This window comes from Primulina eburnea, chromosome 4 (assembly GCF_022965805.1).
Source record: "Primulina eburnea isolate SZY01 chromosome 4, ASM2296580v1, whole genome shotgun sequence".
Lineage (NCBI taxonomy): Eukaryota > Viridiplantae > Streptophyta > Magnoliopsida > Lamiales > Gesneriaceae > Primulina > Primulina eburnea.
The window spans coordinates 2938188-2964547 of NC_133104.1; the positions used below are offsets into that span (position 1 = coordinate 2938188).

General features: G+C 37.4%; 1 protein-coding gene across 1 annotated transcript; it reads right to left on the reverse strand.

Moving 5' to 3' along the window:
• LOC140830621 (beta-1,3-galactosyltransferase GALT1-like) lies at positions 1–24835 on the reverse strand. Its single transcript, XM_073194027.1, has 8 exons — positions 24721–24835; positions 22770–23528; positions 22414–22643; positions 22045–22326; positions 1239–1367; positions 979–1158; positions 778–885; positions 1–532 (listed from the first exon to the last, which is right to left on the reverse strand). The coding sequence occupies exons 1-8, from the start codon at positions 24794–24796 to the stop codon at positions 326–328; spliced, it is 1971 nt and encodes a 656-aa protein (XP_073050128.1). The 5' UTR covers positions 24797–24835; the 3' UTR covers positions 1–325.
• Positions 24836–26360: the final 1525 nt, after the last annotated feature.

A 26360-nucleotide genomic window follows, 5' to 3' on the forward strand; every position in this document is an offset into this window, starting at 1 on the left:
TGAAGAATAAACAAGAGATTGTGTTTATTTATACATCAAAATAGAATAGTATGGGGCAGGGCGGCCATGATGTTTCCGGCTACCCGTGACAACTCCTATATAATTAGCCAAAATGTCGTATTTTTCGTGTTTACAGTAACTTGGTATGACTCGAACTCGCAACTTAAATCATTGATATATTTGGCTTGCCAATGGAATCTTTCCAGAGCCAATGTTCGCTCACATATTTGATTCGTTCGTAGTCACCTTTCCCTAGAGGTAATGTCTTAAAAATCTTTCTTCCAGCATGATTGAATGATCTTCCATCATCTTCAACCTATTCGAGTTAATTGCTACAACATATAGCGAGGTTTTTCTCTTGAATCTTCTTCCACAAACACAGCAGCTCCCCAGGACTTTGTCGGTGGGCAACAACATAGCCATCTTTGCACTCATAAAAAATCCTATCATCCTTCTCATATCTAACTTGTAATCCCTTGTTCTTCATATCTAAAATCCAGATTCCCATTGCAACATCTTCTAGCTTGAACATCTGCATGCAATTACATGACCATTAATACTTGAAACAAATACAAAACAAACCCCTTTGAATGAATTTTAACGTTCATATCAAATCTTCTAATATCCTGGTCGCTAGATTCTCCTATACACCGAATCTGCATGGTCATCACGTCATTTTTGTGAAAGAAATACTTATTTAGTGTAACAAATAATACCAGCATCAGTCACTTGTATAATAGAGTGAGAAATCTAGCAAAGATTTTCTTTTACTCCTACCTTAAGCTGACCCTCCCGGTGTTTCTTGGAAACTGCCTCTGCGATATCCTTTGATACGACATAACCAGGACCAGATGCCCAAGGGGGGTACTTGTCATCAGGCCATTCCTTGTAGTAAGTTCGATAATAAGAGGTCAGAACGACCATTTCATTGCATGATTCAGTCATTAAATGTGTTACTTAAATCAGTGGAACAGATACCTCAAGAGTAGTATACCACTTGCTAGCAGGTTCTCGATGAGGCTCTAAATTAGAATAGATGAGACCATATAGCAAACCATGAGTCACATTGATTCTGTCCAAGGAATTTAATACTTCATCGACACGAACAAATGAATCGTCATCCGTCTTCATAATAAACTTGGCTGAAACAACATCAGTCTGTTGAAGAGTTTAGAATAAATAAGGCTCTATAGGTGGAACAGTCAGCTGCATAAGCAAGGAAAGGGAGAAGATTCTACCCCATAGATGCAGATTGCTATTGTCTTCCATGTGATGAGGCTATAATTGTCGACAAAAGGCATCAATTGGATGTCTTCAAAAGTTTGTGCCTCGTCCCAGAGCTCTTTATTTACAGTATGGTTCTTATTCTGCAAAATACACGCTGTATTTTTAATAACCAGACTTTATTCTAACTGATGGTGCTTTGAATTTGTATTAGTTTCTGTCTAACAGGAATAATACTGAATATTGCTCCAAGACGTGAGGATCTTGATTCAGTCTAAAAAATGTGTTTCTTGACCTACTAAATCCTTCTTTTTTTTTAACTAGCATTTTTCAGATGTTTGAGAATCAGGAGCAGAAACCCTTTTTCTGCCTTATTGTTTATTTCAAACTTTTTAATAGCTTTTTGGGGAGCAAAAAACCAAAGGGAACTTGTCAAAAAATCCCTATTCTCATTCTCAATCTTCTCTTTACTCCCTTCCCCACTAAAACTTTGTTTCAACTCCCTATATCTTTCAAATTTCCAAATTTGCCCTTTACCTTTATTTTGAATAATTGATTTTTCATTTGTAAATAATGGCCCATCATGCTTCCGTAAAATAAATTAAATCTTTTACCCATTTGACTGGAGTACCACCGGGTTATATCCACCGAATTTTACAGACTGCTCCTCACAGCCCAACCACGCGATTGCAACCGATGGTTACCGACGTAGGTTCCTTCAGCAGTACTTGACACAACCCTGATTCGTTTCCTACCTTAAGGTGTACAATAAAAGATAAATTTTTGAAAATAATACATGAGAGGGGCTAAGAGCAAAGATCTCTTTATTCAAATACCAACATTTTATTAATACATAGTAACCTCCTGTAGAGGAGGAGAAACTTGTTCAGCTACTAATAGTAGCTAAACTCACTACACACATAAACTTGAAAATATTACAAATGATTTAGAAAAAAACGAAGAGGTTGATCGATGCCTTCATCTTCCTTCTGCTTCTTTATTTATAGAAGGCTCCTTCGGATTTGAAACTCGGATCATAAGCCTTTACAGCTTGCTTGGGGACCATATAGTGGTTGAGTGGTCCTTTCCTACAATGTCTTTTTCTAGATTATTAATCTAGACATCAACTTTTCCCATTCTTTTATTTCACCGCACTGCCAGTAAGAATGTGTTTGAAAAAGATCAGCTGTAATTTCGTCCCCTTTTTCTTGGAACGTTTGAGCTAAAGATCTGAGAGCTTTCAGCTTCTTCCTTTCATACTTGATTTTTGTTTTTAAAACCTTCAGATATGTAAAATACATTTTCTGTAGATTTTCTTTCTTGGTGTGTTTCACTGGTTCCAATATGTCTTTATTTATAGATGAAAATTTCGAGACCAGTTGTTTGGCTTTTATTCATTGGATTCTTTTAGTCTTTTTAAAGATATAGTATCCAATGTCCTTCTGTTTTTTACCACTCATTATTAGTGGTTTTTGTGTCATCTACCACCTATTATTGGTGGTCCTTGTCTTTCCACTCACATGGTGGGTTTTTCTTTTTGCTAGTGGGCTGATCACATGTACAGCTTTAATTTTGTCGAGGAATCTTTGGTTTTCGTTGTCCTCGAGGAAAACGTGAAGGTGGTCCATCTCCACTTGTGCTTGTGTCGGTAAAGTGTTTCCGATTAGATCTCGGTTTGAATCCTTTACCGAATTCAGGTTCCTTCTGGTTTTGGCATTCAAGACAGATGTTTTTTTGACCATCTTCCTATATGTGCCATATTACAGAATTTTCGGCGAGTCTATTTACTAGCCGGCAGCTTGCTGTTCCACAACTCGAATAAATCTTCTGCAAAACTTGTAGTTTTTCCTGTCATGTTGTTTAACATGAATGATCCGTTCACTGAATGATTATAAAATTTGAACGGGAACTTGACTTTGTCCATCTCAGTGAGACAGACCCATAAACCCCATGCTCTTCGTGTAGACATATCATCTTCAGAAATTGAAGCAACCAAGGGTGTTTCTTCTGTTGGAGGGTCCTTGATAAATTTTTGAACATTTGTATCCGGCCTCCTTAACTTGATGAAATGAAAAGCTTCCTGCTGGTTCTGGTGCTGCACTGAAAAAGTATAGCTCCAAAACATCTCCTCTGGACAAATAATAATTATTCGCCGAAGTTTCATGAACAGTTTCCTGGATCCATTTTGGTAGTCCTGAAATTTCCGGAAAGCTTGGTGATGAAGTATAAACTGAGGCAAGAGCCCCGAATTCATACCATGCCTTGACCTCCTTTGGATATGAATTTGGTTTCATCCATATCCTGGGATATTTTCCTGAAACATCAACCCTGTTAGTAGCTGGGTTAATTCCAATTCTTGTTTTCAAATTGTCCCAATTCTGCTGATAAACCTGAAATGGAGAAATTGTTGTTTTGTTAGTACCAACCTTAGATTTGCCTTTGTCAATACGAGGCCTAAGGTTGATCTCTCCCTTTTCAATCCCCGAGGTGAAGGGTTGACTTGAAAACTCAAGATAAGGATCAGAAGTCTCAATTTTTGTTTCAGCCGACTCATCTGGTGATGATCCCGACTTAACACTTGTGCAAGGGGTATTTGAATCCGCTACAGGTATAGAGTCCTGTACTCGAAAACTCTCCATTTGGGAAACCAATGGCTTCTCAATGCGTTGGAGGATAGACCTTTGCATTACAGACCATAACTGAGTATATGCATGCAAACAACCTGTAATTCGATCAGAGACAATTCTCTTATCAGCTTGTTGTAGCCTTCCCGCAACTTCTGCGTTAACGGCCAACTTGTTGAACTCGGTTTGAAGAATTTCAAGATGTTCCCTCAAATGCCTCTGCATCTTGATAATAGCATCAATGTCAATGTTGTCCATCTATTGTTAAAAATCTGCAAGAATATTTTCATGAGATTTTATTATCATAAATATAATTCTGACAGAGTGCTTGCCATCTTAATAATCTGGCTTTCTCAGGTTTAGATTCAATTTTATTCCTTAAGAAAGCTTTCACCTGTGTATTATCAACTTTCAAAGTGAATTTCTTTGCAAGTAAGAATAATGGCCATTTTTCAAAAGCCCTTTTTACTGCATAAAATTCTTTCTCGTTGATATGCCATCTGATGGCTTCTGTATCTGAGAATAACCCACTACAATATCTATATGTTTGTTCTACATCTGGTGTGAGCTTAGTAAGAACTGCTGCCTACCAATGATCACTGGCATCGGTATACAGTACCAGATCATATTTGTCTTGAGGAATAGTCATTTTTGGAAGATTTTTACAAACCTTCTTTAAATGGATAAGTCCTTTTGTGTGTTCTTTTGTCCATATAAATCTTGCATCTTTTTTCAATAATGGACTGAACATCTTCCTGTGTTTTGCTAGGTTTTTGATAAACATCCCAGCAAAATTAACAACTCCTAAGAAACTTTGAATTTGCTTCTTGTCTTTGAGATTTTCTGGAAAATTCTGCACCTTTTCACTATGTGTTCTTGCAAAATTATTCCTCACTCATCGATTTCAATTCCGAAGATTTACCCAAGATTGATTGGAGAGATTTTTCCAGAAGAATCTTAATCCTATGTAACTTGGAATTGAAACCGATGAGTCAGGAATAATTCTGCAAGAACACATAGTGGAAAAGGTGCAGAATTTTCCAGAAAATCTCAAAGACAAGAAGCAACTTCAAAGTTGTTAATTTTGCTGGGATGTTTATCAAAAACCTAGCAAAACACAGGAAGATGTTCAGTCCATTATTGAAAAAAGATGCAAAATTTATATGAACAAAAGAACACACAGAATGACTTATCCATTTAAAGAAGGTTTGTAAAAATATTCCAAAAATGACTATTCCTCAAGACAAAGATGATCTGGTATTGTATACCGATGCCAGTGATCATTGGTGGGCAGCAGTTCTTACTAAGCTCACACCAGATGGAGAACAACCATGTAGATATTGTAGTGGGTTATTCTCAGATCCAGAAGCCATCAGATGGCATATCAACGAGAAAGAATTTTATGCAGTAAAAAGGGCTTTTGAAAAATGGCCATTATTCTTACTTGCAAAGAAATTCACTCTGAAAGTTGATAATACACAGGTGAAAGCTTTCTTAAGGAATAGAATTGAATCTAAACCTGAGAAAGCCAGATTATTAAGATGGCAAGCACTCTGTCAGAATTATATTTTTGATATTATGATAATAAAATCTCATGAAAATATTCTTGCAGATTTTTTAACAAGAGATGTACAGCATTGACATTGATGCTATTATCAAGATGCAGAGGTGCTATTATCAAGATGCAGAGGCATTTGAGGGAACACCTTGAAATGCTTCAAACCGAGTTCAACAAGTTGGCCGTTAACGCAGAAGTTGCGGGAAGGCTACAACAAGCTGATAAGAGAATTGTCTCTGATCGAATTACAGGTTGTTTACAGGCATATACTCAGTTATGGTCTGTAATGCAAAGGCCTATCCTCCAAGGCATTGAGAAGCCATTGGTTTCCCAAATTGAGATTTTTCGAGTACAGGACTCTATACCTGTAGCGGGAGATTCAAATACCCCTTGCACAAGTGTTAAGTCGGGATCACCACCAGATGAGTCGGCTGAAACAAAAATTGAGATTCCTGATCCTTATCTTGAGTCTTCAAGTCAACCCTTCACCTCGGGGATTGAAGAGGGAAAGATCAACCTTAGGTCTCGTATTGACAAAGGCAAATCTAATGTTGGTACCAAAGAAGCAACAATTTCTTCATTTCAGGTTTATCAGTAGAATTGGGAGAAATTGAAAACAAGAATTGGAATTAACCCAGCTACTAACAGGGTTGATGTTTCAGGAAAATATCCGAGGGTATGGATGAAACCAAATTCATATCCAAAGGAGGTCAAGGCATGGTATGAATTCGGGGCTCTTGCCTCAGTTTATACTTGATCACCAAGCTTTCCGGAAATTTCATGATTACCAAAATGGATCCAGGAAGCTGTTCATGAAACTTGGGCGAATAATTATTATTTGTCCAGAGGAGATGTTTTGGAGCTATACTTTTTCAGTGCAGCACCAGAACCAGCAGTAAAAGGTTCTCACGAAGCCTTTCATTTCATCAAGTTAAGGAGGCCGGATACAAATATTCAAAAATTTATCAAGGACCCTCCAACAGAAGAAACACCCGTGGTTGCTTCAATTTCTGAAGATGATATGTCTACACTGTGAGAACCCAAAATTTTGGGCATGTAATTAATTAAATATAGACATGTATAAGAATTTATTTTCGAGTTATAATAAATTCGAAAATATTAAATAATACATGGTATTGGAAATTTCAAGCCAATAAATACATGAAATTCAATTTCAGTACAAATCATGTATTAATTTCGAAATAAGGCTGGATATCAATCAAATTTGGAAGGAAATATTACAAACAAGGCAAATTTTCTCAACAAGGAAGCATATCAATATGTATGGAAGGAGCATCTCGATAATTAAGGAATAATTATCTCGCAATTTTGGAAGGAAAATCAATCGGTTTTTGGTAAGATTTGAATACCAAGTTTAGCTCATTTCTCCTCTCCTATAAATACCACATCAAGCCTAGCATTCCCTACACCCTAAATTTCGAAAATTTGCTCTCCGCATGCTGCTGAAATTTTCGAAATTTTTCTCCCAAAAATTCTGCACGAGTCATCAAAATTCTGTCTAGTTTAGAAATTCGTTTCTCACGTTTGGTTGCTCAGAATCCGATCTCCACCGTTCAATATATCCTTCGATATGTTCCGAATAACATATCCAAATTTCAGCAAAATCCAACGGTTCAATAAGGCGCAATGAATTTTTCAAGACGGCTGATTTTTCGACGATTGTGCTGCTGCGTTTTCAAAGTGCTGGTTGCATGATTCTACTATGTTTTCCGAGTTCTTCACGTTTTCTTCCAGTCTAAGGTAAGTGGGCTTGTTTTAAAGATTAAACTTTCGTTTATGCATATTTATTTCGTTTTTTGAAAATACGGTCGAGTACGTTCTTCTTCTACTCCGTTCTTGTGTTGGTTGTCATACGGTTTTGAGCACTGTGAGGATTCGACTGTATATGGGTGGGAATCCCAACCATGACGTACCCTTACGCGGTGGGGGACATAACCGCTATACGGCCTCGCCCCCTTAGAGGAGTAAAAATTAGGGACTGATATCAGTAAACCATAGAAAGTAGATGAATCTCAGTGCTGGTCAATGTTAAGCATGTGTTATGAATGATGTTATGCAAGTCATGTGATTTCAAAATTTTATGCATGTTGTTATATTGTACTCGAACGGCCCCTGTTTGCTGAGTATTTCCCAAAATACTCACCCCTTACTCTATCCTCCCCAGATAAGTCAGAAGAAGAAATAGAGAAAGAAGAATCGGACACCAGTTTTTGGGACTGATAGTGGACGCATGAAGAGTTTTAATTAAGAATATGTTCTCGTGAGTTTTTAATTCAAGTTATAAACGCTTCCGCAGATTTTTATCGTTTTCAGAGGTACTATTGTAAAGAAGATTCCATTTTTATGGCATTTATGATATATAAACTGGTTTTGGTTTATACTGTACTACGAGGCTTGTTGTTTAGCAATTATGTGATTGTTGAATAACGCCGATGTCAACTAACCTCGATCTCGGGGCGTGACATTTAAGTGGTATCAGAGCCGCCAGGTTCATAATCCAGTTGGGAAGAAAAATTTGTCAGATTATGGCAAAAGGCTGACGCAGTCCCCTTCGGAACTTCCAACAAGTATTATTCACAACTTTGATGTGAGGCGTGGTCCGAAAACGAGAAAATCCTTCATTTAGACCTCCGAAATCACGTTTTTGCTATTTTAGGAAAGTTTCGTAGAACTCATAACTTTTCGTAGGAAACTCAGAATTTAATTTCGTCAACTGTTCTGGAATCCTCTCGACGTATTCTTTCTATCCATGGATCAATGTCCAAAATTTCTATTTTTGGAAAAATTCTGGAAAATTCACGTTCAACGCGTTTTTGGGATTACTTGTAGAATTCTTATGGAAATTTATTATGAGGACAATTAGTATTTGTATATATTTTGGGAATATATCTATCAAAGATAAGTTGACTTAAGCTTCTGATTTAAGGAGAAAAAAAAATTGACTCGAGGATGATAAGTTATTTATGAAAACTAATATGAGAAAAGTTGATATAAGAATTATATCATAAGTTTTGGGTACTGTACTATAGAAGTTGATTTTATGTCGATAGTTAATTGTGTGAGCAATATGTTTGGGTTATTAAGAATATTAAGCGTTAACTTTAAATATGTAGGACATTGGAATATGTCGTGAGAAAATATCATCAGGTTAAGGAATTTATATTATTTTGGGATAACAAGTAGGCTACGACCTTACGTAAAAAAAAAAAAAGTAAGTTATGAGATATTGATGGGTACCAAGGAAAGTATAGTACAATAAGTTTTGACTTTTATGGTACTAAGAATGATTCAAAGAGAATGACATCCAGTGAACTCCTTTGTATTAGAGCGTGATAGGCTCATGATCTTGATGAAGTAAGATTTAGTAAAAAGAATAAATATTTGAAGTAACGACTAGGTTATAATTTTCGGGATTTAAGTTATAGATCGATATTGAGTTAAGTTTCAATATTCTATATGGGTTTTAATTTTTGAGATAGGAATCGGGATAATTTCAAGATAAGATAAAATTAGTATCAATTCGTGTATGTTCAGTGCCGACTTAATTCAACTCACTTCGGTAGATTTCGACGTCACACTAAGGATGAATTGGTTATCTAAGAGCTGTGCAATAGTAGATGGTCAGAGTAAGAATGTCAAACTCTGAACCCCGAATCAAGAAAAAAATCAGATACCATGGTGATGCCAAGGAATAAAAATACATTTTTCTGTTACCTAGACTTTGAAAGCCATAATATCGGGAGAAGAAGTTTACCTAGCAATGGTGAACAAAGTGCAAGAAGGAGATGAGCCGAAGTTGGAAGATATTCCAGTAATACGAAAATTTTCAGATGTTTTTCCAGAAAGACTGCTTGGAATGTTCTCGGACTAAGAAGTAGATTTCGAGATAAATTTGGTACCAGTGATGCACTAATCTCCAATACACTGTACCGAATGGCTCCAGATGAACTCAAGGAGCTAAAAGAACAACTTCAAGAGTTGTTAGACAAAAAGCATATTAGGCCAAGTGCATTCTCGTGGGAGCTACAGTCCTATTTGTAAAGAATAATTATGAAAGTATGAGATTGTGTATAGATTATAGAGAACTCTATAAAATCACAATTAGGAATAAATATCTTCTTCCAATGATAAAAGATCTTTTTGATCAACGTAAAGGAGCTACAATATTCTCCAAGGTTGACCTGAGGACATGCTATCATCAGCTATAGGTCAGAGCAGAAGACACCCCAATGTCAGCATTCAGAATAAGGTCATGTAAGATCAAAATCAGGACTATCAGTGGACCCAAAGAAAGTAGAGGTAATTCTAAATTAGCTGAAACATAAGAATGCAATCGAAATTAGAATCTTCTTTGTATTACCAGGCTATTAGCTGAAATTCGTCGAGGGTTTCTTTTCAATAGTCGTATCACTGACGAGACTCGTACAAAAGAACTATGAATTCAACTGAAGAGAAAGATGTGAAAGAGCTTTCAAACATTAAAGAAGAAGTTAGCATCTACACCAATGTTGGTATGATCTACTGAGGACAAGATTTTACCATCTACAGTAAAGCTTCAAAGAAAGATATCAGATGCGTACTCATGCGAGATAGGCGAGTCAACTGAAGCCGCATGAGCAAACCTAAGCTACTCACGATCTCGAGTTGGTAGAAGTGATCTTTGCTTCGAAAATTCGAAGACGCTATCTCTACGATATCAAGTGTGAAATATTCACAGACCACCAAGCCTCGAGTATTTGTTCATGCAAAAAGAATTTAAAATGAGGCAAAGAAGGTGGATAGAGTTGCTCAAGGACTATTACTTGACAATAAGCTATCACCCCAGCAAGACAAATAAGGTTGTCGATGCTTTAAGTCGGAAAAACATGGGTAAGATAACCCTAGCATCACTCTCCGCACAACCATGTCTTCGAGAAGCAGTCAAGTTAAATCAGAGTCGAGACACGACACTAGAGTTTTTCGAAGAATAAGCCAAGGAAATAAAATTGTCAGATTTTCAAGTGGACCCAGACGGAATCCTAGGAATGAGAGGACGATTGTGTGTGCCAGAGATCGACAATATTCGATAAAAAGTGATGTAAGAGGCGCATAAGTCAACATTCACGATCTATTCCGTCATTACAAGGATGTATAGAGATTTGAAAGAATGTTTTTGACGAAGCAGAATGAAAAGAGACATCGCCGAATTTATATTTAAGTGACAAGTATGCCAACAAGTGAAAGTCGAGTTTCAACGACTGGAAAGACTGCAACCGTTAGAATCTTAGAATGGAAATGAGAACATATTTCCATGGATTTTGTTGTAAAATTGTCAAAGTCAATACAGAGTCACAACAGGGTGCGTATAATCGTAGATAGACTCATAAAATCTGTGTATTTTCTACTCGTCCGAAGGAATTATAATATTGACAAGTTGGCTACTCTATACATGGATAACATTATACGGCTACATAAAGTGCCTACAATCATAATTTTGGATGGAGATCCAAGATTTGTGTCACGTCTGTGGTAGAGCTTTCAAAAAGCCCTGAGAACAAAAGTTACTCTTAGTACGGCTTATCACCCTTATAATGATGGTCAAACAGAGAGAATGATTCAAACCTTAGAAGGTTTGATAAGGGCATGTGCCTAAGACTTCAGTAGTAATTGAAGTGGACATATACCCCTGATAGAATTTCTCCTACAATAACAGTTATCACGGAAATATTGGAATGAATATATTTGAAGCTTTTACGGACGAAAGTATCAATCACCACTGTACTAGGACAAAATAGAAGAGACAGTCATAACTGGGCTAGAACTAATCCAAGAGACAATGGAAAGGTGGCCATCATCAGAGACTGACTCAAGGCCGCATAACACCAGCAAAAGAGTTAGTCTGATCTTAAAAAGAGACCAATGTAATTCACATTGAGGGAAAAAGCTTATATAAGGGTCTCACTAGTTGAAAGAATCATTAGATTCAGTAAAGCTGAAAAAGTGAAACCTCGGTACGTATGACTATTCAAAATTCTGGAGAGATTGACATATTGGCTTACAGAATAACATTGCCACCAGATATGTCTAGAATCCATAATGTATTCCACAAGTCCAAAATAAGGAAATACATCTCGAACTGAAGCCATGTTGTGAAAATTAAACCGCTCATGATCAAATGTAACATGGGGGAGAGCTGAAATATGAAGATGTCTCTATTCATATCGTGGACACCAAGAACCAAGTATTGAGACGACGTATCATTCCTTACGTCAAGGTGCAATGGTCAAAACAAACAGAACGAGAAAACTACATGAGAGTTTGAAGGGAAAATGTGCAAGCAATATCCCTACCTTTTCCAAGGTCAAGTCGACTCAAGTTTCGAGGACGAAACTTCCAATAAGGAGGGAGGAATGTGAGAACCCAAAATTTTGGGCATGTAATTAATTAAATATAGACATGTATAAGAATTTATTTTCGAGTTATAATAAATTCGAAAATATTAAATAATACATGGTATTGGAAATTTCAAGCCAATAAATACATGAAATTCAATTTCAGTACAAATCATGTATTAATTTCGAAATAAGGCTGGATATCAATCAAATTTGGAAGGAAATATTACAAACAAGGCAAATTTTCTCAACAAGGAAGCATATCAATATGTATGGAAGGAGCATCTCGATAATTAAGGAATAATTATCTCGCAATTTTGGAAGGAAAATCAATCGGTTTTTGGTAAGATTTGAATACCAAGTTTAGCTCATTTCTCCTCTCCTATAAATACCACATCAAGCCTAGCATTCCCTACACCCTAAATTTCGAAAATTTGCTCTCCGCATGCTGCTGAAATTTTCGAAATTTTTCTCCCAAAAATTCTGCACGAGTCATCAAAATTCTGTCTAGTTTAGAAATTCGTTTCTCACGTTTGGTTGCTCAGAATCCGATCTCCACCGTTCAATATATCCTTCGATATGTTCCGAATAACATATCCAAATTTCAGCAAAATCCAACGGTTCAATAAGGCGCAATGAATTTTTCAAGACGGCTGATTTTTCGACGATTGTGCTGCTGCGTTTTCAAAGTGCTGGTTGCATGATTCTACTATGTTTTCCGAGTTCTTCACGTTTTCTTCCAGTCTAAGGTAAGTGGGCTTGTTTTAAAGATTAAACTTTCGTTTATGCATATTTATTTCGTTTTTTGAAAATACGGTCGAGTACGTTCTTCTTCTACTCCGTTCTTGTGTTGGTTGTCATACGGTTTTGAGCACTGTGAGGATTCGACTGTATATGGGTGGGAATCCCAACCATGACGTACCCTTACGCGGTGGGGGACATAACCGCTATACGGCCTCGCCCCCTTAGAGGAGTAAAAATTAGGGACTGATATCGGTAAACCATAGAAAGTAGATGAATCTCAGTGCTGGTCAATGTTAAGCATGTGTTATGAATGATGTTATGCAAGTCATGTGATTTCAAAATTTTATGCATGTTGTTATATTGTACTCGAACGGCCCCTGCTTGCTGAGTATTTCCCAAAATACTCACCCCTTACTCTATCCTCCCCAGATAAGTCAGAAGAAGAAATAGAGAAAGAAGAATCGGACACCAGTTTTTGGGACTGATAGTGGACGCATGAAGAGTTTTAATTAAGAATATGTTCTCGTGAGTTTTTAATTCAAGTTATAAACGCTTCCGCAGATTTTTATCGTTTTCAGAGGTACTATTGTAAAGAAGATTCCATTTTTATGGCATTTATGATATATAAACTGGTTTTGGTTTATACTGTACTACGAGGCTTGTTGTTTAGCAATTATGTGATTGTTGAATAACGCCGATGTCAACTAACCTCGATCTCGGGGCGTGACATACACGAAGAGCATGGGGTTTATGGGTCTGTCTCACTGAGATGGACAAAGTCAAGTTCCCGTTCAAATTTTATAATCTTTTAGTGAACGGATCATTCATGTTAAACACCATGACAGGAAAAACTACAAGTTTTGCAGAAGATTAATTCGAGAAAAAGAGAAATCTTTTGTGGAACAGCAAGCTGCCGGCTAGTAAAGAGACTCGCCGAAATTCTGTAATATGGCACATATAGGAAGATGGTCAGAAAACATCTGCCTTGAATGCCAAAACCAGAAGGAACCTGAATTCGGTAAAGGATTCAAACCGATATCTGATTGGAAACACTTTACCGACACAAGCACAAGTGGAGATGGACCACCTTCACGTTTTCCTCGAGGACAACGAAAACCAAAGATTCCTCGACAAAATTAAAGGTGTACATGTGATCAGCCCACTAGCAAAAAGAAAAACCCACCATGTGAGTGGAAAGACAAGGACCACCAATAATAGGTGGTAGATGACACAAAAACCACTAATAATGAGTGGTAAAAGACAGAAGGACATTGGATACTATATCTTTAAAAAGACTAAAAGAATCCCATGAATAAAAGCCAAACAACTGGTCCCGAAATTTTCATCTATAAATAAAGACATATTGGAACCAGTGAAACACACCAAGAAAGAAAATCTACAGAAAATGTATTTTACATATCTAAAGGTTTTAAAAACAAAATTCAAGTATGAAAGGAAGGAGCTGAAAGCTCTCAGATCTTTAGCTCAAACGTTCCAAGAAAAAGGGGACGAAATTACAGCTGATCTTTTTCAAACGCATTCCTACTGGCAGTGCGGTGAAATAAAAGAATGGGAAAAGTTGATGTCTAGATTAATAATCTAGAAAAAGACATTGTAGGAAAGGACCACTCAACCACTATATGGTCCCCAAGCAAGCTATAAAGGCTTATGATCCGAGTTTCAAATCCGAAGGAGCCTTCTATAAATAAAGAAACAGAAGGAAGATGAAGGCATCTTTCTAAATCATTTGTAATATTTTCAAATTTATGTGTGTAGTGAGTTCAGCTACTATTAGTAGCTAAACAAGTTTCTCCTCCTCTACAGGAGGTTACTATGTATTAATAAAATGTTGGTGTTTGAATAAAGAGATCTTTGCTCTTAGCCCCTCTCATGTATTATTTTAAAAAATTTATCTTTTATTGTACACCTTAAGGTAGGAAACGAATTAGGGTTGTGTCAAGTACTGCTGAAGGAACCTACGTCGTTAACCATCGGTTGCGATCGCGTGGTTGGGCTGTGAGGAGCAGTCTGTAAAATACGGTGGATATAACCCGGTGCTACTCCGGTCAAAGAGGTAAAAGATTTAATTTATTTTACGGAAGCATGATGGGCCATTATTTACAAGTGAAAAATCAATTATTCGAAATAAAGGTAAAAGGGCAAATTTGGAAATTTGAAAGATATAGAGAGTTGAAACAAAGTTTTAGTAGGGTAGAGAGTAAAGAGAAGGTTGAGAATGAGAATAGAGATTTTTTGACAAGTTCCCCTCATATATACTTTCATCTGAGGCAATATCCTCAAACCGATATACTTGAATAAGATCTTGGTAATAAACTGCTTCTTCAATATCCGGGATAAGATCAAAGCGTTTAATACCTCTTTTTTCATTTTCTGGACAATTGGTCGAGATATGACCTCTTGCTCCACATGTCCAGCAATTACAGTCTTTGAAACTTTCATTAGCCCGAGTATAAGTTCTTCTGAAAGTTTTCTTTGTAGGTGTTCTTCCAGTGCTTCGAGATGAACTCGATGCTTGGGATGATATCCTACTTCTTGATGGTCCGCTTCTTTGTCCAGATTTGTAAGATCCGGCTTTCTGTCTAGACCATACTGTTCTTGGTTTCCAAGAACTTCCTCCACTTCGAGCATAAGGATGATTTCTAAAACTTTTCCTTTTATGCATATGTGGTTTACTTCCAAAAATTGTTGGAAAATCATTTTCTTTACAACACAAAGGAGTTCTTTGTTGATATCCTTTAATCGTTTGTAATTCTTTTGTAATGCTGCCATGTGACACCATTCTGCCAACTTTTCTTTAAGGAAAGAGGCTCTTCTTGCCAACGTATCTGGATTACCAGGTACGTATTCCCTTATGAGCATTTCTCTCCAAGGACTTGGCATTTTTGCGAAGAAAAGCTGCATAGGTATATCTTCTTCGACTCCTGAATTCCATCTATATTTAGTGAATAACATAATGTATTCATCCATCAAACATATGTCATGTAATTCAAGACTATACAGAGCTTGAGTGTATTTCTTCTTCTTCTCTGTATCTTGACTATTGAAATAGTCTACTCCTATAAAATGTGCTTTAAATAGAGTAGCCATTTTTCCATCGATCTCACTAAGAGATTCGCCAGCTAGGACTGACTCTTTAATGTCTAATGAAGTCATGTCCCAAGCAATTTTCACTAATCTCATAAGACTCATTTATAACAGTTTAATGAATCCTCTTTTGTTGAGATCAAGTGTTCCTGCTGCAATTCTCATAGCATATGTCCAATCATCTATGAGATCTTCTCTGTTTTTGAAGTTTAATACATCATGGTTAAGCATAACCCCATAAGGATGTATAGGATCCAAAACAGTTTTCCAATAGGATGTTTGGTGCAAAGGAATTTGATTTCTCCTTGCCCTTGTTCCCGCTGGGTGTGATCCTCCACCAGTATGGAAATCAGTTTGAGATTCTCTCATATTTATATTATGAGATCCCATACTTTTCCTTGATGGTTCCTGATAAGATGACCAAGTTATAGCAGGTGATGTTTCACCTACTGCTGTGTTCATCTTTAGATCTACTACTTTGAGATTCGCGAAAGATTCCGCAAGCTCTTGTAGATCCTCCAAACCAATCCTTTCTAAAGTTGTCATCAGATTAATTTCTTTTCTGAGACAGACTTAATTAGATTGATCATCTTTTCTTCTTCAGTCAAAGGTTTTGACACTACTCTGATCTTCCCTTGCTGATGTAACAAAGGTTCGGTCCCAAATGATGGTGGTAACCATCCTCCTGAATTTTTTTTTGGTTGGTGTTCTAGTTTTTGAATTCTTATTTGAATATACTTTAATATCCCAAGAATTTTTTCCTAGGTTTCAAGGATTTTCTCAACCCTTTGAGTTACAAAGTATAGCATATTGCCATAATTTTGTACGGTCTTCTGTCTTTCCCTAAGATCCGAAGAAAGCTTAGAGAAATCTGGAACTATCTCCAGAAACTTATTTGTTTGAATCATAAGTTTACCTGAGGGTGCAGTAGTTTCCCTTTTTGTTTCTGATATCTAACTATAGTTAGATGCACTTGTTTATATTCCAAAATATTGGAATATTCCTTGTAAATTATTTTTTACTCGAACCGAAGTTCGAATTCATATTTTTTACAAAATTGTCCTTCTTATACAATTAGTTACTTATAATAATAAAATTTGTATTTGAAATAATTCAACCTTTCGCTCTGATACCATTTGGAAAGCGTGATGATCAATTAAACTTAAAATAGGAATAAGGTTAATCTTGTCCATTTTGAGGTGTAGGGAGTTTGGGTAAAGTTGAGTTTGGGTTCAGGGATTTATGAGCAATTTACCCAAAAACTAACAAATTATCACTGTATTAAAAAAAAAAAAAAAAAAAAAACCATCCTCCTAAAAAAAAAAAGTGGTTTCTTAAAAAGGCTTCTCCATCTGGTTGCACTCTGTTAGAATTACTATTATTTCCTAGTCAGATTTGTATTTATGATTTTATTTATTTATTCTATAATAGGAAAATGTGCTAAATCCGGAATTATTTATTGACAAATGATTCCGGATTCTAAGCTTAATAGAAATAGAATATTTTATTTTAATAAAAGATTTTATAGAATATTTTAATTTAATAGGAGATTTTATAGAATATTTTATTTTAATAGGAGATTTGGTAATTCTTGTATAAATACCAAGTGTAAGGAATAAAATAATTTATTCAGCCAAATTCACAAACTTCACATGGTATCAGAGCTATAATCGATCCGATACTTTAAACCTTTCTTTTTTTCCGATTGCTCTTCTATTATGAGCTACCCGGAATTTTTCTTTGGAAGCTTTATGGCTGAGTCATCTTCCCCGAACACTACAATTGATGGTGAATCTACCACAAAACCCACTGGTGGAGGCCACTCTTCCACCAATCTTAACCAAAATGAAATTTCCACCAATTTTTTGATCACTACCCATAAGCTTAATGGTACCAACTTTCTGCAGTGGTCCCAATCGGTCACCTTGTTCATTAAAGGACGAGGAAAAATTGGCCACCTCAATGGTACCACGACTGAACCTGCCAAAACCGACCCGTCCTACAATGCCTGGGAGATTGAGAATTCCATGGTTATGTCATGGTTGATCAACTCCATGGAGCCCTCTATTGGTCGCTCCTATTTGTTTCTACCTTCAGCACGAGCTTTGTGGGACGCTGTCAAGGATACGTATTCAGATGTTGGGAACTCGGCTCAACTCTATGAGGTAACTACTAAGATGCGGGATGCTAAGCAAGGATCCAAATCTGTCACTCAATATTTCAACGATCTCATGGCCTTGTGGATGGAATGCGATCTGTACTATGACTTTGAATGGAAGTGCTCTGCGGATCATGCTCAGTTCCTCAAATTGATCGAGAAAGACCGTGTCTTCCAATTCCTTGCTGGCCTTAATAAGGATCTCGATGAGGTTCGTGGTCGGATACTTGGCCGGGATCCTATCCCGACTCCGCGGGAGGTCTTCTCCGAGGTTCGTCGTGAAGAAAGCCGCCGTACGGTCATGCTTGGCCCCAACGTCGCCTCTTTCGAGCCTTCTGCCATGGCTACCCAGGCCCCTGCCCCAGCCAAAGTTCGAACCAATGACTCCCGGAAACCGGGCAAATCTGACTATTTTGAGTGTGATTACTGTCATAAACCGTGGCACACTCGGGAGAAGTGTTGGGCCCTACATGGCAAGCCCCCAAAGTTACCATCGAGCTCGAAGACGACTGGAAAAAGTGTCGCTGTGGCTACTACAACCTCTCCACGGTCTTCTGCCCCTGCCCCTATGACTTTTTCCACTGATCAAATTCATCAATTGCTGAGTCTCCTCAAGCCTACTCCTGCTTCCTCATCGACTTCCCATGTTCGTCAAGGTAACATCCCTCGAGCTTTAGCTTCGCTCTTACACCATCGGCCATGGTTTATAGACTCCGGTGCCACCGATCACATGACGGGATGTTCCGAGTTGTTTTCTTCTTATACTCCCTGTTCGGGTCGTGATAAAGTCAAGGTTGCGGATGGCTCATTTTCTTCCATTGCTGGCAAAGGCTCCATTACTATCTCACCCACCTTAACCCTTACCTCTGTTTTACACGTCCCTAATTTACATTGCAATTTACTATCCGTCAGTAAATTAACCACTGATCTAGATTGCTCCTTACACTTTTCCCCCGATGTCTGTGTTTTTCAGGATCGTCGTTCGGGGAGGATGATTGGCAATGCTAGACGAGTGGATGACCTCTACATCTTTCACCACGAAGACGGCGTTGGTCCCATTAAAGATCGGTCTTTACACTTAGGCCTCTTTTCCTTTTCTAATGTGTGTCCAATTAAGCTTTTACATTTCCGATTAGGTCATCCGAGTTTTCATTATTTAAAACATTTGTACCCTTCTTTGTTTACAAATAAAAATCCGTCTTCTTTTCAATGTGATATCTGTCAATTAGCAAAGCACCACCGTGTTCACTATCCACCACATCCATATACACCTTCTGCTCCATTTTCCCTTATACACAGTGATTTATGGGGTCCATCTCGGGTCCCGAGTTATACCAATAAAAGATGGTTTTTAACATTAATTGATGATCATACTCGATTTTGCTGGGTATTTATTCTTAAAGATAAATCAGAGGCAGCCCTCACATTTAAAAATTTTCACTCCTTTGTCAAAACTCAATTTCATACCAATATTCAAGTCCTGCGGACTGATAACGGTCGTGAATACTTTAATTCTATTCTGGGGGAATACCTTATCTCTCACGGAATTCTTCATCACAGCTCTTGTACCGACACCCCCCAACAAAATGGTGTCGCAGAGAGGAAAAATCGCCACTTACTTGAGATTGCCCGCTCCCTCATGTTCCAATCTAAAGTTCCTACTCGTTTTTGGAACGATGCCGTGTTAACCGCTGCCTATTTGATTAATCGGCTACCGTCCAAAGTCCTTCGCTTTAAAACGCCTTTTACATTGTTTCACTCCTACTTCCCGCAGAACCGCTCTTTTACCTCCGTCGACCCTAAAGTTTTCGGTTGTGCTGCTTTTGTTCATAATATATCGCCCACTCGCTCCAAGTTCGATCCAAGAGCCATAAAATGCATTTTTTTGGGTTATGCTCCTACGCAAAAGGGCTATCGATGTTATAATCCCGTCACTAACAAATCTTTTGTTAGCATGGATGTTTCGTTCTTTGAAAACATTCCTTACTATGACTCGGTTACATCCCAGGGGGAGTGTGACCTTCCCGACCCTATTCCCATACCATTACCCACTCCCTTCATAAATCAACCTTCTTCGGTATCTACCCTGCCCTCTGACCAGGCCCCGGTTCTTCAGGTCTATTCCCGGCGCCGCCCTCCTGCCGTTACTTCAGGTCATGCCACCCCTCTACCACTGCCTGATTCCACTTCGACCGACGATTCAGGTAATACATCTTTTCCCTTACCTAACCCGGTATTTACTGATTTGGATGTTCCGATTGCTCTGCGAAAACCGACGCGGACTTGTACCAGGACACCTTTATATCCCATGAATAATTTTATTTCCTTTGCTAAACTTTCCACTTCCTATCGAGCCTTTGCCTCTGCTATACAGACTACCTGTGTCCCTACCTCTATCGATGAGGCCATGGAGGATCCGAAATGGAAGGAGGCTGTTATGTCGGAGATGGATGCCTTGACTACTAATAAAACGTGGGAAGTGGGCGTGTTACCAGCGGGGAAGCGTGCGGTTGGCTGCCGCTGGATATTTACAATCAAGTATAATTCCGACGGTTCAATAGAGCGCTTCAAGGCTCGGTTAGTTGCCAAAGGTTATACCCAAACTTATGGGGTGGATTACGAGGAGACCTTTGCCCCAGTGGCTAAACTTAATACTGTCCGTGTTCTACTCTCACTTGCCGTTAACCTTGATTGGCCCCTTTATCAGCTTGATGTCAAGAATGCTTTCCTAAATGGTGAGCTTGAAGAAGAAGTTTACATGAAGCTCCCTCCGGGCTTCCTTGCAGACTCTCCTCCGGGTCATGTTTGTCGCCTTCGTAAGGCTATTTATGGCCTTAAGCAGTCTCCCCGGGCTTGGTTCGGGAAGTTTACATCCGTCATCACTAACCACGGTTATTCTCAGGCTCAATCAGACCACACTCTGTTTTTTAAGCACTCTTCTCAGGGTCTTGTTTCGATTTTGATTGTGTATGTCGATGATATTGTTCTTACCGGCAGTGATCTTCCGGAGTTAGCAAGGCTTAAAGGAATTCTTAGTTCTACCTTTGTTATGAAGGACTTGGGACCCCTACGTTATTTTTTGGGGATGGAGGTCGCGCGCTCATCTGAAGGGATTGCTCTGTCCCAAACCAAGTATGTTCTCGACTTACTTCGTGACACAGGTCTCTTACATTGCAAACCTGTTACTGTTCCAATGGATCCTAATGAGAAATTGTGCGACGTTCCTAACGCTGTTCCCGTTGACAAGTCTCGGTACCAACATTTGGTAGGCCGCCTCATTTACCTTGCACATACTCGCCCCGATATTGCTCACGCCGTGAATGTAGTCAGTCAATTCATGCATGACCCTTATGCCCACCATCCTCAGGCTGTTTTTCGCATTCTCCATTACCTTAAGGGTACTCCGGGTTCGGGCCTCCTTTTTCGCAAGAATTCCTCTCGGAACGTGTCGGCCTATACTGATGCGGACTGGGCAGGTTCGGTTCATGATCGCCGCTCCACGTCGGGTTACTGCACTTTTGTTTGGGGAAATTTGGTCACCTGGAAGAGCAAGAAACAATCTGTTGTTGCCCGAAGTAGCGCGGAGGCAGAATATCGAGCTATGGCTAACGGTGTGTGTGAACTATTGTGGCTACAGATTCTACTTCGGGAACTGCATATGTCCTTCACTACTCCTCTGCGGTTATTATGTGATAATAAGGCTGCTATCAGCATTGCTCATAATCCCGTTCAACATGACCGAACTAAACATATCGAGATTGACCGTCATTTTATCAAAGAAAAGATTGACACCGGGGAAATTTGCATTCCGTACGTCCCGTCCGATGGTCAACTTGCTGACATTCTTACGAAGAATCTTCATCGACCTCAGTTTGACTCTTTTAAATCCAAGTTGCGCATGATCGACATCTATGCATCAACTTGAGGGGGAGTGTTAGAATTACTATAATTACTATTATTTCCTAGTCAGATTTGTATTTATGATTTTATTTATTTATTCTATAATAGGAAAATGTGCTAAATCCGGAATTATTTATTGACAAATGATTCCGGATTCTAAGCTTAATAGAAATAGAATATTTTATTTTAATAGGAGATTTTATAGAATATTTTAATTTAATAGGAGATTTTATAGAATATTTTATTTTAATAGGAGATTTGGTAATTCTTGTATAAATACCAAGTGTAAGGAATAAAATAATTTATTCAGCCAAATTCACAAACTTCACACACTCTTACCAGGCCAACGAAGAATCGAACTGCAACTTTTCCAGACCGGACTGCAGGATACTGCATCCATGTTCTCCGAACTGCCATTCTACGCCTCAAATTGTTGGGAGTAGACAAAACTCCAATAAAGAGATTTAGTTCAGTTTGTGGAGGTAATGTAACCGGTTTAAGTGCATTCATGTCAGTTGTATGTTCCAAAAAATCTAATGTTGGCAAACCAGAGGCAACCATAGAAATCACATTCACATACCCGGAGATCCTTATTTTTCCAACAAGCCATGGCTCCAAAGCCTGCATGCACAATGGATACAGGTGAATCATACATCAGCAAATTAGAAAATATCGTGTCCAAGGGCCAAAGGAGGTTAGAGAGATTACTTCATGGAAAGCAAATGAAGTCACGTGATTTCCATCTACCATCATATGAATTCCCTCTGAACCAATTCTGACTGTAGCAACAAACAAATCGTTTTGTTTGAAAGGGAAATGTTTTCTTGGTTCCCCGTCATAAACCATAGAAATATTTGTCGATCCATTGTTTTGGTTAGTTCTGATGGTGTGGTTATAATCATTGCCCCACAACTTGTCGCACCGGTCTAACTCATCCACTATTATTATAGTGAAAGCAGTATCACCCACCACATGCAACAAAAGATTTCAGTTTAGGAGGATCAAATAGGGGGCAGAGTAAGTATAATATAGTTGAAGAACATGTTATATGAAGCCAAATGTACCTTTTGTTAGATTTTCTTGAATTGCAGATGGGCAGTGCTCCTCTTCACCCCAGCCATGTGCAACAATCCACGTGTTTTGACTAATCACAAGATCCTCAGATATATTATCTCTGTGAAAGGTCACATTATATTGCAGAATAATGGGAGGATCTGGTTCCCCTGGAAGCTGTTCACCAATCAACTCAACTTGAAAATTACCAGAAGGGATGCTTATAAAAGTGATTGAAGAACCTTGAGTCAAACCACAAGGAATGTGCAGTTTAAAGCCATTTTCGTGAACTTCTGAAGCAGTCATGCTACTCAAAAAACGAGGACACTGCTTCACTTTCCAGACTTTCTCAGGTAAACTTCCATTATTCTCACGTTTTTCGTTTTCAACAGATATCATAAGCTTTTTCCATGCAATAACACCAGCCTTAACTGCTTCACTTGCTTTAGGTAAGAGCTGATCATGCACAGTGAAACGTGTGAAACGCCTCCATGCTTGCAAGGAACTTTGTTCTTCGTTTGACAGGATGCTTTGAGCAAAGATTAAATCTGACGATATAGCTTCATCAGGAATCCCTTGAGAAGTGTTTTCCGGATTAAAACGAGCAGGTGAAGGACCAGGGATTTCCCAGTCGAGAGGATACGTCGTGTTGAAGTTTGGAGGAACATGAAAAAAGCCCTTCTTGATGGGATTTTTCACCACAAAACATCCAATAACAAATAACAGCAACAAGAATAGGTTTAAAGTACCACTCCTCCATGTCTTCATCTCTGTTTTCTAATGGCATTCATCAATGTATCATATCAATCCAAGAATGTCCCACCTAAAACTAATTGTTAAAACATGTAGAGACTGGAGGAACAAAATCAGTTTGTTATTGAAGTGATCTCTCTAATATGTCGTTGCAGATACAATGCTATATATACTCTCCGCAAACTATCTATGTAAGCGTGAATCACAAAGACACTAGTTAATAGAAAACACGAAACGCGGCTTATGTTATGCTATACAACCAACACTAATCAGCCAATTTCTTCTCTTCTCAACAGCGTTTCTTTCACCTGTATATACATCTTCTATTGGTAAATGTTACACAATTTTGAGACGTGAAATTCGCGGTAAAATTTAACAAGTTGTTTGAATGGGGAAACCATCTTTACAAATTCCATCTGGATATTTACTTCGATTGGTTAAGGACACATTTTAGAATTTTTAAAGACTTCGTCATCTTTATCAAACAATTCAGAGATTCGAGCAATAATGAATACTTTTCTCCCTTTCTATTATTGAAACATCAATACTTATACATGTCAACAGAAAAAAAAAATGAGAGAGACGACCTCTTCCACTTCCTTCGTCAATCGTCAATGCACATGGTTTTACCACAAAATTTGAGATGCAACAGAAAACTTAAATCATCAACACAATGCAAACAACCAAAGCTACGTTAAAAATAAATTCTTTTAAAATTTAATGGAATCTTTTTTAAAAAAATATTTACAACACCATTTTATTTTAATGCATCAAGAAGAATAATTTTACTTCGCAGTAGCAGATATAATATATTTTTTCCCCAAAAAACCCACGATTTGTTTTCGCAGAATCTCTAAGAACTTACACAATCTAAATCTAAACTTGATCTTCAAAATCCAAAAAACTCAGGGCTATGAACTCAGTCAAGAAACATCAACACATAAATGATTAGCTTTTCTGCAAGCAATCAACTCAGAATATTCACATCTAACTCGAGAAACATGAACACATAAACAAATCATGCGAATACTTTGCACAGGCAAGCAAGAGCGACTGAAGTCTGAAGAAATTTTAGTACATTGTACTGATTATTACACTTCAAAAAGAAGAAAAACAGAATATCAGACCTTTGTGATTAAATCTATACCAAAAAATGTATTATACATGGTGTTTAACATAAATAGTCTATAATATGAAATGTAGGCGTACCTTTTAAGTTCAAAACTTTGAGAAATTGGTTTCGAGATTTAATGGAAGAAATATGAAATATGTGAAACGTTAGCATGTGAGTATTTTTGCTTTATGTCGTCTTTACTAATTGGCGCTGTCGGTGGCACTGATTTATTTGTATTTTCTTTTCTCCTTGATATATATAAACTATTTTGATACAAACTGGTGAAAAATGACTACAACTATTTTACATGATTCAGCTAAAAAGTAGAATATTTAACTGAATTCACTTAAATATACATTTTATTTTCAAATTATTTAACTGAATAAAATAAAAAAAAATTTATGTTTATTTTTATATCACTATTTATTTTTTGAATTTTGTAACCATGTTACTTTTGCTTTAATAAAGCATTTACTATTTTTATTTAGAGATGGAATCCGGGGTTTGATATCCGGCACTTCTATCTATATATAGGTTACTTCTGTGTTCTTAGGAGGACACGGTCGAGTTTGCTCCCCTCTCTACTCTCTCTTGTATACAACCCTTCTGAAGTTAATAAAAGCTTGAAGTTCTGCTTACAACCTTGTAAGTTTATTGTTTTTATTTTTTGTTTTTACTTTTGTTTTTAATTTAAATATTTCAGTGATTAGCCTGAATGACAGGCTAAAGTATTCGTGCTAAATTATTTTCTTTACTATGACATGATCTATATTTATTTGTAACTTGGAATCAGATTGATATAATAAAAGATTTATTTAAATTTCTGGAATCTAATGTAATATAAGAGTCTTTGGTTAGAACATAAGGTAAGAAGATGAACCAGGAAATGGTTAACACAAGGTTCGAGTTTATCCGGGAAAAGTAAATTCATGTTGTAGCCCTTCAGCCTGCTTAGCCGAGAAATGGCGTTTAAGGCGTTTATGGGTGATTTTTATGAATTTATGATTCTTTGGGCCCTCGATAAATCCTCTGTTGTTTAATTTCTTTGATATATCTTTCGTAAATCCTTTTATGTTTCGTAAAATTCCAAATAAGAATCTTATATTCATTATTATTCTGGAGTTTAAATTTCTCCTTTTCTTAGCTCAATTTGAGTTGAAGATGGTATATAGGCTGGAAACCAATAACCTCCATGTGTGCGAAAGCCACTAAGGAAAAGTTTGGTAAAACAATGCCACGTATCAGATTCCTCTTTGATTCCAAGCCCCAGATGGTATCAGAGCCATGGAAATAGTCTGGTTAATAATTTAGCACTTTTTATTCAAATGAATATGTTCAGTATGAAAGAAATTGTTCATAACAGTTTAAATGAAGAATATGATTTACCTGAAAATTTAGATTTATTGAATAAATGGACTATTCCTAAGATAGAATCTAAAATGATCTATAAGTTAGGAACTTTTGAAAGAATTGGTTTTAAACAAGTAGTTAAAACTACAGAATCATCTGTACCTCTTCATAATAATGAAATGGTAATAAGATTGTTAAACAATAAAGATATTATGCCTTATATGAAAAATTATAAATTTATTCATATAGGATTAATTCAAATTGCTTTTAGACCTTTAACATTAGAAGGTTTACCAGAAAGCTTCATAGCAGCTTTAAGAGATGGAAGAAATTTGAATTGGAAACAATCCCTAATGGGAATAATTCAATCTAGTCTGGCACATGG

Excerpts from the sequence above, each read along its gene's own strand:
- LOC140830621 (XM_073194027.1), bottom strand. The coding sequence starts at position 24,796 with ATGCTAACGTTTCACATATTTCATATTTCTTCCATTAAATCTCGAAAC. Across the intron at positions 22,644-22,769 it reads TCAAGAAAATCTAACAAAAG|TGGATGAGTTAGACCGGTGC; the intron begins GTACATTTGGCT and ends CTATAATAATAG. Across the intron at positions 533-777 it reads ACCGGGAGGGTCAGCTTAAG|ATGTTCAAGCTAGAAGATGT; the intron begins GTAGGAGTAAAA and ends AATTGCATGCAG.